This window comes from Sarcophilus harrisii, chromosome 3 (assembly GCF_902635505.1).
Source record: "Sarcophilus harrisii chromosome 3, mSarHar1.11, whole genome shotgun sequence".
In the NCBI taxonomy this organism is placed as follows: domain Eukaryota; kingdom Metazoa; phylum Chordata; class Mammalia; order Dasyuromorphia; family Dasyuridae; genus Sarcophilus; species Sarcophilus harrisii.
Genome location: NC_045428.1, coordinates 582,703,370 through 582,721,873, shown reverse-complemented (window position 1 = coordinate 582,721,873; position 18,504 = coordinate 582,703,370). Strand labels below are relative to the sequence as shown.

Sequence of the window (18,504 nt, the reverse complement as noted above, 5' to 3'; positions counted from 1 at the left end):
TGCTAGTAGCTAACCGCTGGAAATAAAGGTTTCTTTTTCTCTCTTAAAAGTCAAGAAAACAATTAGAAATGGGAGTTCATCTCCCGCCTTGTGTTTTCTGGCCTCTGAACGGCGCCTGAAGCACTGGTATTTTTGACACTGTCAATTCGTTTTGTTTTTTCTGGAAAATCTTGGCTGCTTTGTTAATTAGATCACGGCAGCAGAGGTTTGGAGCAGGGAAGTCGTGTCGTCTGAAGCTACGGTTTTCCAGGGAAAGAGGTCACTGAGATAGAGAAGGGATTCATCATTGCCTTCAGGGACCACAGTGGATTCCAAAGACCCGAGTTCAAATCCAGCCTCGTGTAATTCCTAGCTGTGTGAGCCTCAGCAAATTGTTGCACTTCTGCCTCAGTTTCCCAGAGTTAGGGTTTGTAAGCTGGAGATACTATCAGAACCTACTTCCCAGGGCTGTGATCCTGAGCAAGGCACTCTACCTCTGTCTGCCTCAGTTTCCTCAATTCTAGCTATTCTTATTTGCTTCATGGGATGGATTAGACTAGGGAGTCACTGAGATCCCTTCCAATGTCTGGGCAGAGGAAGAGGGTGAAGGGAGGACTGGATTGAGAGTCACTGGACCAAGTTGCCAATCTCAGCTTAACTTAATTCCTTAATGCGATTTGGTGGCTTTTCTGTGTTTCAGTTTCTTCATCTTTAAAACGAAAGGGGGAAGTACAGTAGTGCAGAATGTTCATTGAGACCCCTATAATCTGTGTGTTTTCAGGAAAGAAGGAAGGAAGAGAGGGAGGAAGGGAGGGAGGAAGGAAGGAAGGGAGAAAAGATACCTACTGTGTGCCAGGCATTGTACCCAGTACCTTACAAGTATTACTTCATTTGATCCTTAGGTGCTGTTATTATCCCCATTTTATAGATGAAAACCTCAAGGCAGGTCAAGGTTAAAGGATTGCCCAGGGTCACAAACTAGCAAGTTCCTGAGGGTGCACTCACTGGAACTCAGGTCTCCCAGCCCAAGCCCAGTGCCCACGCACCATGGTGCCACCCAATGGCCACGTCGCTCCTGGGACTCAGCTTCCTAGCCTGCACAATGACCTTGGGGGTCCCTCTACAAACCTCTTGCTTCCTGTTCCAATTTACGGCCTCCTTGGGGTCTCGGTCACAGGATCTCACAGAATCTGCGCCTGTCAGTCCTTCCCTCCGCCCACTCTCCGCCCCCCTCCCCTCCCCTCCCCAGAGAAGGCCTGGTCTCTGTGCATCCGCAGCCCCCACTCACCCAGGCCGCAGTCAGCGCCAACGTAGCCGGGAGGGCAGCGGCAGGTGCCTGTGCCCGCATCGCAGGAGCCCCCGTTCTGGCACGTGCAGGGGCGCTCACAGCTGGGGCCGTAGCGCCCAGGGGGGCACCCTGCGCAGAAGAGGGGGGGGCAAGTCAGGGGCCAACCGACCATCCGGAGCCCGGCCCTCGCCGGCCCTCAAGCTTTGCAGGGAGGCTGGGGGGGGAGGACAGGGGGCAGAAGCTGGTTCAGGGAGGAGCCAGCTGAGGGGAGCTTGGAGATGTTCCTGCCGAGGGGCGCCCGGGCCTAGCTGGCCCTCCAGCTTTGCAGGGAGGCTGGGGGCAGGGCAGAAGCCTAGGGACTGGCAGTTCCTGCCGAGGGGAGCACGGAGATGCTGCCGCCGAGGGGTGCCCAGGCCGGAGGGCGATACTCACGGAGCCGGCAGCCGCCCCCGTGGAAGCCGGCAGCGCACACACACTCGCCCGTCACCGGGTGGCAGTCCTGGTTTTCGCCGGAGCATTTGCACACCTGGCCGCAGTTCAGGCCGAAGGTCCCGGGCCGGCAGGCTGGTGAGAAGGAGCACCATGAGCCACCTCCGGCCTCCCCCACCCTCCTCAGAGATGTAACAACTCTGGCAGATAATAAGCCCTCAGTAAGTGTTTTTTTTCATTCATTCACTTTGGGGCAACAGAGCTTTGTCCTTGCTGGGTATGAAACTCTGGAAGAAGCCCCTGGGATAGAAAATGATGCCATCCTGCCCTCAAGGAGCTTACGGGCTCCTGGCTCAGGGTGTGGAGCAGAGGCCAGTCTGCAAATGAGCACGAGCCAGTGCAGGGCGTCTGGAGAGAAGGAGAGAGCCAAGGAAAGTCTTGGGGAAATGTAGGGACAGTGTCAGCCGGGAGGGAGGAGAAAGGCTCACGGGGAGGGGGCTTCTGAGTCTGTCCTGGAAGGGAGGGAAGGGACTTCACGGAGTCTACCCAAGTACAGACACTTACTAGCTGAGTCATTCTGGGTAAATCACTTAATCTCTATTATTTATGTAAATCTGGGATGATGACAGCACGTACTCCCAAGGTTCTTGTGCTGAGGAATATTTGTAAACTCTTAGCACAGGATGTGGCACACAGGATGTGGCGCACAGTAGGTGCTACAGAAATACGAGGTATCATCATGATATCAACATATCGTTGTTGCTTTTATTATTTTTAGATGTGGGGGATAATGTGGACAAAGACACAGAGGGAAGAGGGTCCATGAGGATGGGGGCAGACTTCAGTTTGCCTCCAATACTGAAAAGGGAGGCAGTCGTGGTGAGAAGGGGATGCACTGGGAGGGGGTCAGACCCTGCCTCTCTTTGTGCAGACTGACCCCGTAACCTCCCCAAGGCCGAGGCAACTCCCCAAGACCAGAGCAAGCTCCTATCTGCACTGAGAGCTGGAGTTTCCTCTTCTGGGAGTCCCCCATCAAAGGATACTGAATATGTGGGGCTTGGATGGAAAAGAAGGAGCCGGGCTCCATCTTACTTTAAGGAACATAACAAAATGTCGTTCAGCAGAGGAGAAAACGGAGTGATGGGGGAGGGATTGGAGACAACCAAAGGCAGAGGGACAAGGTGGCGGCTGTCACAATAGTGTGAGAGAGACTGATGCAGGGAAAGGCGGCAGGCAGAAGGAGAGGGGAATGGCCAGGGATGAGATGGACAGAGGATGTCTGAAAGCAACGAGCGTGAGCTGGGACAGACATGGGGAGAGGGGAGCACCAGGGTCCGTGGGTCACAAAAAGGCAAAGGCGACTAAGTGAATGACCGACAGCAACAATTGAGACAATTTTGTCTCAACAAAATATGGGAATGAAAAGGGATTTAACTCCGGAAAGCAGGGAAGCCATTTCTGGGTTCCCTCAGAACTAAGGACAAAAACGTACAAATAGAAAAGCAGGTGTCTGTCGACAGCTCAGAACCTCTTTATAGCAAGAAGTCGTGTGATACAGTAGAGAAGGGCTTGGGGGATTGCTGAGCCATTCGCTGCTGGGGGACTCCGGACAAGTGGCCGGATTTGTCTCCTTTGTAAAGGGAGGGGATGGGCCCGGAAGTCCCCCCGGCCCCGGGGCTCACCTTGCTCACAGCCGAGGCCGGTGAATCCAAGGGGACAGCCACACTCGCCGGTGACGTGGTTACAGGAGACGCCGGGGGCGCAGGAGCAGCGCTGGGCACAGGCCTTTCCAAACCAGCCTGGCAGGCAGACTGCAGAGAGCAGGGCAGGACTGAGAGCCTCTGGGGGGGGGGAGCCACGCAGGGTTGGGAGGGGGGACAAGGAGGGGCGGGACAGAGCCGACGGACCGAGGACTCCCCAGCACGGTAAATGGAGGTGTGGGCAGTGGGGTTCCTAGCCCAAAGGCCCCACACTTTTCCCTTCCAGGTACGTCTAAAGTTTGGGGGAGAAGGAAAGACAAAGGAGAGGATGAATTTGGGATGAGGGAAAGAGAGAAAGGGGAGAAATGGTTCTCATTGTAAGTTTTCTACAGACAAGGAAACTAAGGCCCAAGAGTACTAAGGCACAGTCAGTGAAGGCACTGGGGACCCAGACTGGGGGTTCTGCAACTCCAGGACTCATGATCTGGAAGGAGAGGAGGAGGAGGGAAGCAAAGGCTGCACAGAGAAAGGAAGAGAGGAGGAAAGGGGAAGGACCAAGAGGAGAGAGGGAATGAAGGAGGACTGGGGCAGGGAATAACGGGAAGGAGGCACCCCACTTGGTCCCCAGCCTCTCACCTTTCTCACAGCGCTGGCCCCGCCAGCCCGGGGGGCAGAGGCAGGTGCCCGTGACGGCGTGGCAGGCGGGCACCCCAGGCCGACAGTCACACCGCTGGGCACAATGCAGGCCGAACGTGCCCTCCGGACAGGCTGGAGCAAAGCAGATGGACAAGGGGTGTGGGGGGAGGCAAGGGGAGAAGGGGGGATGGCGGGGCCTCTCTGCTTCCAGGGTCTCCTGGACCAACCCAGACCTTGCTCTGGCAGAAGGCACAAGCTCCCGGCTTTCTGTGGCAGTGGGTCAGGGTTCTGTCTGGGGCATGGTCACTGAGCCAGAGCCAGCAGGCCAGGCTTGGGGAGCCCAGGCTGAAGTCAGGGCAGGGGGCCCGGCCAGGCCTCCAGTGGCCCTCACCTGCTTCCCCCACCAGGGGGCTCAGCGTTGGAGGCTGAAGCCTGCCATCTTTGGCTTCTGACCTTTCCCAAGCCTCAGCACAGCCCAAACAGGCCCTCCTGACCCTGAGACCCGGCCTTCCCTGTGTGGGCTGGGCCCGACCAGTCTCAGGAGGAGCCCCAGGGCAGGGGAGGCAGCAGAAGGGCTCCGGCCTCCTCACCCTCACTCTGGCCCAGAGGAAGTGCTCACCGCTGGCTTCCCATACCTGTGTCCCCGGGCCAAGCCAAAAGGCCTCCACCTAAGGCCCTGCAGGAAGCTGGTCCAGGCCAGGGACCAAGACACCAGCAAGTGGGGCAATAACAGCCGGAGGGACGGGCCGGGGCTCCAGGAGAGGTTTCCTCTGAGCTGGGAGAGGGGGAGGAAGCCCTGGCCTAGGCACGGACCCCCTGCATCCACAGCAAAGATGCCAGGGGGGCAGGGGCTGCAGGAGGAGACAGATGCCCCCAGGCGGGGGCAGGTCTGCAGTCCCTGCCAGTGTGTGCCGGCCTGTGCCTCCCGTGGCTCGGATAGAAGCTCTGAGGTGGGAGTATGGTCTGTGCCTTTGTTGGGCTCTCAGGGACAGTGTCCAGGGCCACCTGATGCCCGGCTTGTATCTGCAGGGGCTGGTCAGGAGGACCCGAGTTCAAGTTCAGCCTCAGGCACTCCTTGGCTGGGCAAGCCTGGGGAAGTCACTTGATTGTTTGCCAGAGGTTCCTGTTCTGTAAAACTATTAGCACCTCCCTCCCAAGGCTGTTGGGATAATGATTGTAAAGCACTTAGCACAGTGCACAGCATGTAGGAAGCACTTAATACTTCTTTGTCTCTCTCTCCTCTCTTCCTTCCTTCCCTTCTTCCTTCTTTCCTTCCTTCTCTCTCCCTTTCTCTTTCCCTCCCTCCCTTTTCCTTCCTTCTTCTATTCTCTTCCTTCTTTACCTCTTCTTTTCTTTCCTTTCCTTCATTCCCTCTCCCTCCTTTTCATGTTTCTTTCTTCCTCTCCTTTTCCTTCCTTCCTCTTTTTTCTCCTCTCTTTCTTCCTTTCTTTCTTTCCCTCCTTTTTTCTTCTTTTCTTTTTCTCTTTTTCTTCCTCCATCCTTCCTTCTTTCCTTCCCTTTCTCCTTCCCTCATTTTCATCCTTCCTTCCCTCCTTCCTTCTCTTCCTCTTTCCTCTCTCCTTCTTTTCCATCTCTCGGTTCCTTCTTTTCCTTCCTTCCTTCCTAACTTATGTGACTGTGTGCATGCATGTTTGCATCCATGTATGTATGCAGTGTGGCAAAGGGGAAAGAGCACCGACCCCAGTTGGTAATCCCTCTCTGATGTTGCTTGCTACCTGAGCAGTCACCTCCTTAGGCCTCAGTTTCTCTTGTCTGTAAAAGGAGGGGTTTGGACTAGGCAGCATCTGCCCAGCATTCCTCTAACTTGATATTCATGGCTTTTGATGCATCTAAATTCAAATGATTAAATTCTTATAAATATAAGTCATTAGTGAAATAACTGGTAATAATAACCTCCCCTTTTCAGTTTTCGAGGTCTGGCTCCCTGCAGATTCACTGCACATGCCTCCCCCTCAAGCCCTTTCTGCTTTGGTCAACCTGGTGTTCTCTCTGTTCTTCACACACAATCCTTCATTTCCCATCTCCACACCTTTGCACTAACCATTCCCCGTACCTGGAATATGTTTCTTCCTTACCATGGCTTCAGAGAATCCTTCTCCTCCTTCAAGAGCCCAGCCTCCTGTGATGTCTGTGTGTCTGGCTCAAGCCCACTTGGACACGAAGCTTTTCTTTATTCCCTTGAGTGCCAGTGCCCTCCCTCTCTAACTACCTGGTATTTATCATCTCTTTTATGCATTCTGTATAAATGTCTTATTGTGTCCCCCCCTACTCCATTGGAATGTAAGCTCCTTTGGGTAGGGGCTGTTTCAATAATTGCATTTCCATCCCTCAAACCTAGCACAATGCTTGGTACACAGTAGGTGCTACATAACTGCTTGTTGCCCACCCGTGTACATGTGCATCTGTTAGACTGTAAGCTCCTTGAGGACAGGGATAGCTTTTGCCTTCTTTGGGTATCCCCAGTACTTGGCATACAGTAGTCGCCTAATATTTACTGAACTGAATAGAAAATTCATCCGTGTGTCTATGTTCACTTGTATGTTATAAGTGTACCCATTTGTGTTTGTGCATATGCTTTTCTGGGAATGGCGTGTCTGACCCCTGGCCCGTGTCTGGGCAATGGTCACTTACGGTCCTGACATCTGTCTCCAGTCCAACCAGCCCAGCAGATGCACTCCCCCGTGCGCCGGTCACAGTGGCCCCCATTCAGGCAGTCACAGCTCTGCCGGCAGTCAGCTCCGAACTTCCCCGGGAGGCATTCTGGGGAAGCCAAGAACAGTAAGAGAATTCCCAGGGAGGGAGCCCCCGGGGGCTGCTCCTGCTTCCAGCTGGACAGGAGGGCGGCAGGGCCGTAGATTCCCGATTCCATTTGTTAGAAAACTAACCCAGAGAAAGGTGGGGGGGGGGAGGGTCACACTGGGAACCACGGCAGAACCCAGCAAAAGCTCTGGGCCCCGGGCATCCCGGGAGGGGCAGGTTTGGTTGGCAGACTCCTGCTCAGGGGAAAGGAAGCTAACGTCTAATGGCAGAGATGGAAAAGAAAGGGTTTTGGAGACAGGGCACCCGGGTTTAAAGCACAGTCCTTCTCTTTGGGTTTTGGGTTCTCAATGTCCAAAGAGAAGATTGGATGGGGAGACCTCCAGCTCTGAATTCTACGTGTCTCACAGAGATGGGCGTGGAGCCTTGGCCAGGTCGCTGCCATGGCCCCTCTCCGCCCCCACCTCCTCTCTCCCCTCCCCTTTCCTGATTTTGCCAGGACCCCCAATGGCTATTTACTCCCTGTGTGGCCTCCGTCTCTTTGAGACTCATTTTCTCTACCTACAGAATGGGGGATAGGGTGGGGAGGGATGGCCTCTGAGACCCCAGACCTGTCCCTGCTGATGTTCAGGACTATCCCCATCTGCCTTCTGGTCAGCCTAATGCCCAGCAATACATGAGCATCCCCTTCGGCCCCCTAGCCAACCTGATCCTAGCAATGACAGGACATCACCTTTGACCCCTGGGCAACCTGATCCTAGCAATGACAGGACATTACCTTTGACCCTCGGCCAACCTGATTCCTGGCAATAACTGGATGTTACCTCCATCCCCCCCTCTGGCCCATTTCCTTCAAGCTCACCTTGCTCACAGGCCAGACCAATCCACCCCTCTGGACACGAGCAATGGCCTGAGACGGGGTCACAGGTCCCGCCGTTCCGACAAAGGCAATGCTGGTGGCAATTCGCTCCATAGAGACCCACCGGACAAGCTGGAGGACAAGCAGAGAGAACCTCGTGGAGAGGCTGGCACTGGCCCTCCAAAGGGCAGGTGGGAAAACAAGGCAGAAGGGGGAAGATTAGAATGGAAGAACTTCCCCTGTACGTAGAGGAAGGCAGCTGCCTTGTCTCCCTCCTCCCAGGACCCAGGGAACAGCAACAGCTCGGGACCCAGGATTTACCTTGTTGGCAGGTGGGCCCCATCCAGCCAGGGGCACACAGGCACTGCCCGCTGACTGGGTCACAGGAGGCCCCATGGAAGCAGCTGCAGGCCAGGCTGCAATTGTCCCCATAGGTGTGAGCGGGGCAGGCTGCAGGGAGAGAAGCAGACCTGGGTGCCAATCAGGCAAGACTGGGAGCTAGAAGTCCCCAGGGAGGGGAGGGGGGAAAGGAAAAGGGGCAGAGGGAGCAAGAAGCAGGGCCCCGGGAAGGGAGCTGGGGGAAGCCACATTTGCTTGGGCCATTCCCATCAGACCGTCTCCATCTGTTTGAAACCCTCCCTTCTTTCTAGATCCAACTCCAAATAATTCAAACAGCATTTCTTAAACAATCCTATGTGCCAGGCACTCTGCCGGGTGCTGGGGATTAAAAAGACAAAGGAAGCAGGTTCTGCTTTCGGGGAGGTCCACACCACGTACCCCACAGACAGGACAACACAAGGGAAACTGAGGCTGCGTCTCTATCACCCAGCTGGCGGGCACACTGAGCCAGCATTTTAGCTCTGGGCCGGCTCCTCCTGCCATTTCCCTCCCCTCTCTGCAGGCCCTCCAGTGTGTGGGGGACACAGGGGCTCAGAGAACCAAAGGAAAAGCATCGGACATGACCTACTCAGTCCTCCCCATCCCCCATAAGCCCAAGGGGCAGTGACTCACTCTGGTTGCAGCTGGGGCCGATCCAGCCGGCAGGGCACAGGCAGCTGCCATTCACATGATCACAGGGGGCCCCGTTGGCACACTGGCAGGTGTCCCGGCACTCCAGGCCAAAAAAGCCAGCAGGGCATTCTGTGGGGGACCCAGTCACTGAGCAGTGAGGAAGGAGACCCTGCCCTCATGCTTTCCCCTGGGCCGACTGGGAGGGAGGGCTCTGTGGGAGTGCTCCAAGACCCAGGGAGCTTCAATTCCAATCTGAGACTTTGGGCTAGGGACTTTTCCTTACTGAGCCTCAATTTGCCTGTCTGTGAAATCAAGGGACCGGACAATCTCCGTGATCTCCTGACCTAGGGCACGGTACCCTGCCACTCTTGTCCCCAGTCTGCTCACATATAAAATCCAAGTGCTGGACTAAATGGTTTCTTAGCTTTAAATCTAATTTTTATACTCTTAGATTAGCTTCTACCAGCTGGGATTAGTCAAGCCCTGGCCTCTTCCCTTCCTCCCTGCCTCCCCAGGCAGACAAACTCCCTCCTGACTGCACCCTGGTCAGTCCCCAAGCCTTCCTCCTTCACCCACTATGCCACAAGCAGGTTCTTCTCAGTGACTTGGTTTCCATGGGTGTGAGGGGAAAGTCTGCTGCAGTCCCCACTCCTATCCCCCTGACAAGATGGAGGTTTGCTTAGAACAGCCCCTCCTCTTCTGAACCAGACCCCACAGGAGTCCCCAAAATGATGTCTCAATGATACAGGAAAGAGACAGCAGGAAAAGGATCCAGCAAAAAGGGAGAAAAGCAGACTCAGAAGCAGAGTCCCTTAGAGACTCAACATTCTGCTCTTCCTGGATGAAGCTTCCTGCAGCTCAGAAGGATTAGGGGTCTGGGGGCATCCTGTGACCCTAGTAGAGGCTCTGGGTGTCTCCTCCAGGGATAAAAGCCATCTCTTTTCCCCTGACTCCTCTCTAGGTATCTACTTATGGCAGGCCCCGGAGGCTCGAGGGACTGACAGATGCCAGGAGGACTGGCAGGAGGGTAAGTTATCCCCAGCCAAAGCCCTAAGGGAGCAAAGCACCAACTTGTGAACTGCAGTCTGGATGGCTTCCTCACTCTGGCAGCGCTCCCCCTCCCTCTCTGGCGGGCTGAGGCAGGGGGCCCATTCCCCTGCCCCAGGGCCAGGCCAGGAAAGGAACTGGGATGTTCTCCTGCCCAAGAACACATTGCTTTTGGCAAACCGAGAACTGAAAACACGGGTGTTTTTTCCTCCAAGATTCCTAACCCGCTTAAGCTCCATGGGGCCTACTTGTGACCATCCTTCTCTCCCTCCCTCCCTCCTGCCCATCCCACATGGGGTAAAGAGGGCCAGAAGTGGGATTATTTCATCCTGCATGAAATTACGTCTGAGATCTTTGTTCTAAGGGCTTGCGGGCTTCCCAAAGCATTAGAGAAATGCGTTATTATTATTATTATCTGCTGTAAGGAGAGAAAGGCTGGGGAAGTGAGTGCATTCAGCCATCTCTGCCCCCCTCCTCTCCCTGGGCTTCTCGCTTCTCTCATCTACTTCTCCATGAAGACTGAGTCAAGCTGGTATCCAGGAGTTCCTCCCCTTCCACCGTATCCTGGCTGTGTGGCCTTTGGTAACTCATTTACCTTTTAAGTAGCCCTAAGTGGCTGAGAAGTTACCCCCTTGCATTACCCCTGGAAGAGGGGATCTCGCCCGAGAGTGCTCCCGTTTCCAGAGCTGGACCCCTCTGGACACCTGGGCTAGGACTCAGCTCCCCGGGCACGTGCGGTGTCTGAACTCACCCCGCTCGCAGAAGGTTCCCCTCCAACCGGCCCCGCAGGTACAGGCCCCACTGACGTGGTCACAGGCCGCTCCGTTGTCACACTGGCACCGGCGACTGCAGCTCAGTCCAAACCAGCCCTGAGGACACTCTGACACATGCGGACAACCGGGTTAAAGCCAAAGTGGATTCCCTTTGTCCACCCTTATCTCCCAGGTCTACCTCCTTCCCTTCTCTGAGAGGAGATGCAGAGACAAGCTCTAAAATCAGCACCCATCTGCCTGTTTCTGGTGGGCTGAGCACTGACTGTTGCTTGGGAAATCCGGTTCTTTTCCTACTAAATTTATTTGTTTTTAATACCTATTGCTTTATGAATCATGTTGAGAAAGAAAAATCAGAGCAAAAGGGAAGATTGAAAAAAAAACGGGAAAAAGAAATAAACATAACATGTTCACTGATTTACATTCAATAGTTCTTTTTTTCTGGATTCAGATGGCATTTTCTGTCCAAAGTCTATTGGGATTGCTTTGGATCTCAAACCACTGAGAAGAACCAAGTCTTTCACAGTTGATCATTGCACATCTTGCTGTTACTGTGTACAATGTATTCCTGGTTCTGCTTGTTTCTCTCAGCATCAGTTCATGGAAATCTTTCCAGGCATTTCTAAAATCAGCTTGTTCACCATTTTTTATAGAACAATAATATTCCATTGCCTTCATATATCACAACTTGTTCAGCCATTCTGTAATTGATGGGCATCTTCTCATTTTCTAGTTCTTTGCTACCACAAAAAGAGCTGCCAGAAACATTTTTGCACGTGTGGGTCCTTTTCCTTCCTTTATGATTCTTTGGGATCAGACCCAGCAATGGCACTTCAGGGTCAAATGGTAACCCAGTTTGACAGCCCTTTGGGCACAGTTCCAGATTGCTCTCCAGAATGGTTGGATCATTTCACAACTTCACCAATAATGCATTAGTGGGGAAATAAGGTTCTTTAAAGCCAAAGATTTTCCAGAGACAAAGGGAGAGCTCACTGGTCTCCCAAAGTACCTACAGGCTGGGTTTGGACAAAACCTGGGTTCAGAGTCATGAGCAATGGGGAAGGAGTTAGAGTAGGCGAGGAGAGACTCCACCATCTGGGCCCACTTTTGGCCAAGGTTACCTTGTTCCAGTGACTAAGCTAAGCGCCAGATGGGTCCTCATCATCCATTTACAACTCAAAGGGCTTCAGGGTTCAGCCGGCCCAATGCCCTCACCTAACCGAAGATGAAGGTACATGACTTGCCTAAAGTCTCACTGATAAATGAGCAAAATAGGAATTTGAACCAGCCACCTTTTCCCTGTAATATGTCCCTTGTTACATGTTCAGAGCATCTTCTGACTCAAGACAAAATAAAGTCTGGTGCAGGGGAAAGGGTACTGACTCTAGAGTGGGAATCTGGCTTCAAAACCTGCCCCTGCTGCCTACTACTGGTGTGACTTTGGACAAGGCACTTAACCTCTTCCAATCTCAGTTTCCTCTGGGGTGATACAAAAGTTTGGACTAAATGACTTTAGAGACCCCTTTTAGATCTAAATCTATTAATCTTGTAAAAAGTTAAATTAATAAAATTAACTTTAAAATTAATCTTATAAAAAATAAAACTCTCTCTTTAGTAAGATAATATTTTGTCGAACTGTTCTCTGTTTTAATGATGGGAACAGAAGCAGAGAGGCCATGAGGTTCACCCCTCCCATTCCCAAACACTGGTCTAGAGGAACTCAGAGTTCAAAGATCTCACTCAGCCCACTGGAAATCAGCAAATTCAGCCCAATTCTGGGGAATGGGCCGGAGAAGACAGGGACAGAAGGAAGGAACCCATGAGAGAGATACCTGGGGAGTCACTGAAACCCCTGAGACCCCCCCTCCCCAATGGGAAACTGCTCTCCAGGTCAGGAGCTTCCCCCCCAAATATGGTGCTACTCACTCTGGTCACAGCGCAGGCCAGTGTAGCCGGCTTCACAGACACACTGCCCACTCACTGGATCACAGCTCCCGTGGTTGTAGCTACAGTTGCAGAAGTGCCTGCAGTCCGGGCCCCAGCGACCCATGTCACAAGCTGAAAGTAAGCCTCGAGTCACTAATCTGCCCCAGGAAGGCCCTGCTCCCAGCAGAGATGGCTAGTGACAGAAGGAGCCTGGGGACACACTGTCTAGGTGGTAGAAGGGAACCGAGACATGAGGGACAGGAAGCAAAGAGGGGACAATGGGGGAAAAGATCCAGAGAGCAAGCTTGGATGGTAGTGGGCAGGGGTCCTCCCCTTTATCTCTACTCCAAGAAACCAATCTTAAGCATCCCCAAAGAGCAGAAGAAAATGTCAGCTCTGGGAGGGTCCTTAGGGACAGAGAATGTGAGAACTAGGAAGGAACCTAGAACATGAGATTCAGAGTTGGAAAGGACCTTAGAGACAGAAAATGTCAGAGCTAGGAAGGAATCTAGAACATGGGATGTCAGAGCTGAGAAGGAACTTAGAACATGGGATGTCAGATCTGGGAAGGATCTAATAGAGAATGTAAGAGCTAGGAAGGACCTTATGGACAGAAAGTGTCCAATCTGGGAGGGTCCTTAGGGACAGAGAATATGAGAGCTAGGAAGGAATCTAGAACACAGGATGTCAGAGCTGGACTGTGGAGACAGAAAATATCAAAGCTAGAAAGGAACCTAGAACAGGGATGTCAGAGCTGGGAAAGACATTAGGGGCAGAGAAGTCAGAACTGGGAGAGACCACAGAACAAAATATCAGAGCTAGAAAGCACATCAGACCACAAAAGTTTGAAGTGGGAAGGTATTTTAGGATATGATGTTAGATTTTTGGAGGACTTTATAATATAACATAATATAATATAATTTTATATTTCATATAAAATGAAAGGGACCTCAGAACATAGAAAAGTCTGAGATACACAGGATCATAAAATGTTCAAGGCAAAAAGGATCTGCGAACATAAAATAGAGAATATCAGTGCTGGGCAGGGGGGCTAGAATGGGGAGAAAGAACCTAGAACATAGAATACAAGAACTGTGAGGGGCTCAGAACAGAGAATGTCAGAGCCTCATTTCCCAGATGGAAACGTTGAGCCCTAGCAAGGAGCAGAGCCCAGAAGCAGGGAAATGGAGAGGTAACTGAGTAGAAGCTGAAGGACTCCCCCTTTCCAGGCACAGCTTTGATATGCCCCGATTGTGCTACCCACCTCTTCTGCAGTTGATACCGGTCCATCCAGGGGCACAGCTACAGCGCCCAGTCACAGGGTGGCAGTGCCCATCATTCCCACAGGAGCACCGGAGCTGGCAGCCCTGCCCAAAGGAGCCCGCTGGGCACACTGTCAAGGAGAGAGGCATGCAGTGAGCCACTGCCCCAGGAGCCGGGCCCTCTGGGTGTCTGGGCCACGTATCTCTGATCAATCTCCCAATGGGGACAAGTAGGGGGGGCACTCACGGTCCTGGCAATGGCTGCCGGTATATCCAGGGAGGCACAGGCAGGCTCCGGTCACTGGGTCACAGCCAACACTATTGTCACAGGCAGGGCAGATCTCCTGGCAGCCAGGACCCCAGCGCCCATCAGGGCAATCTAAACCCCGACCCAGCCCAGCAAAGAGGAGTCAGAATGTACACAGACTTTCTTTTTTAATTCACACAGGTAGCAGGTACTTTGGAAGGGCTGGAAACACTAGCTCTTGGGGCAGCTAATTTGATACTAAACATGGGAAGGGGGGTCTGGCCTCTACAGGATCTGCTGTGGGTTTGTTTGGGCAGAAGCTGGGGGGCACACTTGGGGATCTGTATATCTGTGCATATGTGTCTATGTGTTCATATGTGTGTATAAGCAACATATCACTCAAGTAAACTGGAAACCACTCAGAAAGGCAGTCTACTGTAAAGAGAATAATATAATATATAATTATTTGTGTTATATCACCGGATCCACTGATGTGTTAATCTGATAATATACACTAATATATTAATAATATAATAACCACTCATTAAAGTGATTTACCATAAAGGGATAAAAATAATGATCATAATTTTGATGATATCAGTGATCATAAGGATAGGGACTAGCTTCGACCTATGATTTCACTGATGCAAAAATCTCCTGGATGAGAAAATTTCCCTCGCTAATTCAGGTCATACCTTTGCTGCACTTTATGATTCTAGGGAGTTTCCTAGTTCACTCAGAAATTAAATGACTTGTCCAGAGACACACAACCAGTGGGTATCAGCTGTGGGATCTGAAATCCATCAGACTCCAGGTCCAATATTCTTTCAGCTAGATATGCCAATACAGTTATATATCACCCGCTCCCCCCAGAACATTCCCTCAGAATGGCAGAGAGGAAAGGTGACATTGCTCCCGCCCAGTCTCTCACCTTTGCTGCATCCATCCCCAGTCCTCCCTGCAGGACACAAACACTGTCCCGTGAACCGATCACAGGGGGCCCCTCCACAGGAACAGGATCCAAAACAATTACTGCCAAATTTTCCTGGGGGACATTCTGCGGGATGGAAACAAAAAGCAAAAGGCTAATCAGGACCTGAAAAGGGTCTCCCAGGTCCTCCCGGATACATTTTAGGATCTTGTATTCTAGAATTAGAAATAGAAGTGACCTGAGAGGTGATCTACAAACTTAAATGCCTCTTAAACTCTGAATCGCAACCCCATGTCACATAACCAAATGTAGAGGGTCACAGAATTATAATCTGTGACAGATTATATGTATATTATATTATGTTATTTATATGTTATACTACATGTAAAGGTTACAGAATTATTATCTGTGACAGATTATGTGTATATTATATTATGTTATTTATATATTATATTAAATGTAGGGGTCACAGAATTATAATATGTGACAGATTATATGCATATTATATTATGTTATTTATATGTTATATTAAATGTAGGGGTCACAGAATAATGAATTATTCATCATCAGTAAATGTTTGATTTGTATACCCAGGATTGTGTAAAAATTTCTTAGGCAAAAGGAGTGGGAAAAGCTTAAGAAGTCCTGGCCTAGATCAATACCCCAAGGTATAAATAAGGCCCAAAGAGACCAAGTGGGATTAGTCCAGATACTCAGATAGAAAGTGACAGACTAAGATACTTATTACTCTTTCTATTTTAACTGTTACAAAGCTCTCCCATTCTATGATCCAATACAGAGTAGACCCTCCAATTCTGAAAGTTCTATTAAGAACCAGCCCTGGGATATGATCTCTTATAGATTGCAAAATAAAGCAGCACCAAGGATGGACAGACAGGGGTCAAGGTTAAGTGTCTAAAGTCAGAGGTTATCAAAGTTAAGAGGTTAAAGTTGATTAAGCGCAGATATTGAAGGCTCTGTCCAGCACCCTGGATAGCTCCCTAGGAAAGAAACCGCATGGGAGAAATCTAAGGCTGAGAGCCAGACCTACTTGGTTGACTCCACCCTTTTGGTCTCTGATAATTAAGAAGTCCTCCATGTATTCTCAATTTGTTCTCTATGGTACTGGGTATTCATTTCCCAGAGAGATTTTGGTCTCCATATGAGAGGGAAGGTCATGATTTTTGGTGAGATTTGAGTGTCCATATACGTTGGGGCTTAGGAAAACAAGTCAAGGAAAGGGGGAAAGGAATCATCATTAAATAATTCACCTTCTAAAGACCTTATATATTAGGGACCACATGTTCCATTCAACTGCCCCGTATCCTCAAAGAGAGTGGCTAGTAGATTTAATATAAGGATCTCAACAAAAGAACTAAATGGATGGGGAGACATTTTCCTCCTTCCTACCAAAGGGCTTGTTTTGAACTAGTAGAATGGGTATAGAAGGCAGAGTTTTTTATCTTTTCTGCCACACTTTTGAAGGGTTCTTTTTGGAAGGAGGCACAAAGGAAGTGAAGGAACTCACATTAGTGGACAAATATATGGTCTTTTAGCCAGATCTTCTGCACATCGCTCTGTGGAAGCTTCTTATTCCAAAACACACTACCTTTCTCTCACTATTTGTAGAAGACCTGGGGTCTTAAGATACCTCTGGATGTCCTTGTCCTCCAAGTAGGAGGAATGGAAGCAGAGACAGACAACGATAATGTCAGGAAGTCAGTCACTTATGTCCAGATTTTGGTCTCCATATGAGAGGAAAGGTCATGATTTTTGGTGAGATTTGAGTGTCCATATACCTTGGGGCTTAGGAAAACAAGTCAAGGAAAGGGGGAAAGGAATCATCACTAAATAATTCACCTTCTAAAGGCCTTATTTATTAGGGACCAGCTATGTCCAGAGAGACAAGAACTAGCATCTTTTGTGGGAAGGTGATCATAGAATGTTGGTTCTAGAAAGAACCTTTGAGGTAATCTAGTTCAATCCTTTCATCTTGCAGATGAGGAAACTGAGGCTCAAGAAGCCTAAATAGCATACTCATGCTCACCTGGTTGGTGTCAGAGACAGAAATGGAACTCAAGTTTCCAGACTCATGGTCCAACGTCCTTTCTACTATGCACTGGGAACCAAGTTGGTTCCCAGGAAATCCTTGTTGACTTGACTCATGAGGCGAGTCTGACATCTATGCAGTCAAGTGCAAATGCTTACTGGCTACATCTGGAACTCCCTGAACCATAACTAGGATTGAGACATTGCCATTCTTTCAGGCACTAACCCAGCTTCCTCTCCTTTACCCTGCTCCCCTTACAGCCAATAAGTTCCCAAGTCTTGTTTCTACTTCCAAAACTCCTCTAGAAATAATTTCTTTCTCTCCACACACTGCCACAGCTACCACACTAGATTAAGCATTCATCACCTCTCATTTAGACTATTTCTGAGAGTCTTCCAACAGTTCTCCCTGCATCTCCCCTGCCTAATGTGTCCTCAGGTTCCTGCCAATGATAGGCCTAAGGCCCAGGTATGGATGCATTACTCACAAATTCAAGAAACTCCATTGGCCTCTGGCCTTTGGGACAAATCCAAACTCCCCTTAGATATGTGAAGTGCTCTGTAATCTGCCTTCTTGATTTATATCATTCAGTACTTCCTTCCATTTATTAGCCTCTAGCTATTCCTCACACGTGACAGTTCATTTCCTATTACTATGTCCTTATGGCTGGTGGTCTCTAATGTCTAATATGCACTATTTTCTCACCTCCACCTCTCAGAAACCCCAAATCCCTTCAAGGCACAGCTCCTTTGCTGCTTCTTAGATCGGGTCTTTTCTAACGCCCCTATTTGCTATTATTCTCTCCCATCACCTATTATATTGTCTATATATTGGATTTACTTATCTGTGTGAAATGGTTTTTCCCCAACAGAAGAGTCTTGTATCTCTGGCACTTAAGACAAGTCTAGATAGTTTTAAAAGATATTTCTTAAATGTTTGTAGAATGAACAAACCAGCTCCCCAGAGTTACGATGAATCTCATTTCATTTCTCCATCATTTTGAAGTCTTTTGAGACACCTGGGAACCAGAGCTTTTTCCTCAGCTAAGCTATGAAAAGAAAGCCCCCAGCTCATGATCCACAGGGAAATTCCCTGCTGTCCAAACACATTGCCTCATGCCTCTGGCGTGCCTTGCCCACAACAATCCAGCTTCAGTCCTTTCATCCCAATGGACTACACGGACTTCAAACGTTAGATAGCCCAGAATAGTGTTCAAGGGCCAGAAGCCAAGGGAGAAGTGGCAAGCCTCTCCCATGTGCCCACAGTCCCTGGCAAGTAAGTCCTCTCTGGCTCCTCCTGGAAGAAAAATGACCGAGCCTCTGCCGGGAGATGAGGATAAGCTCTCCCCGGCTCCGGAATTGTTTGTCTAGAGAGAGGCCTAACGATGGCAAAGCCTCCCAGCCCTTTGCATTCCAGCAGCTGAGGGGAAACACAAAACCACTACTGATTTTAAAGTCTAAGCAGCCGGGGCTAAGAATGGAAACTGGATCCCGCTGGTCCAACTGACTCATAATGAGTGAAGGGCAAACTTTAGAGTGTTTGGCAGGGCCTGGGAAATCATGTGGCCCAGCATGTTTATCTGAGGCTTATG

General features: G+C 50.5%; 1 protein-coding gene across 3 annotated transcripts in view; it reads right to left on the bottom strand.

Annotated features, from left to right (window-relative positions):
• MEGF6 (multiple EGF like domains 6) overlaps positions 1–18,504 on the bottom strand; it is a 367,229-nt gene that overhangs the window by 20,600 nt on the left and 328,125 nt on the right. For all 3 annotated transcript variants that reach the window (XM_031962976.1, XM_031962977.1, XM_031962978.1), the window contains 13 exons: positions 14,864–14,989; positions 13,933–14,064; positions 13,688–13,816; positions 12,424–12,555; positions 10,479–10,607; positions 8,681–8,809; positions 7,991–8,119; positions 7,673–7,801; positions 6,685–6,813; positions 4,033–4,164; positions 3,379–3,507; positions 1,700–1,831; positions 1,268–1,396 (listed from right to left, as the gene is read on the bottom strand). In XM_031962976.1, the coding sequence (XP_031818836.1) occupies positions 1,268–1,396; positions 1,700–1,831; positions 3,379–3,507; positions 4,033–4,164; positions 6,685–6,813; positions 7,673–7,801; positions 7,991–8,119; positions 8,681–8,809; positions 10,479–10,607; positions 12,424–12,555; positions 13,688–13,816; positions 13,933–14,064; positions 14,864–14,989 (1,686 nt within the window). The remainder of the gene's footprint in view (positions 1–1,267; positions 1,397–1,699; positions 1,832–3,378; positions 3,508–4,032; positions 4,165–6,684; positions 6,814–7,672; positions 7,802–7,990; positions 8,120–8,680; positions 8,810–10,478; positions 10,608–12,423; positions 12,556–13,687; positions 13,817–13,932; positions 14,065–14,863; positions 14,990–18,504) is intronic.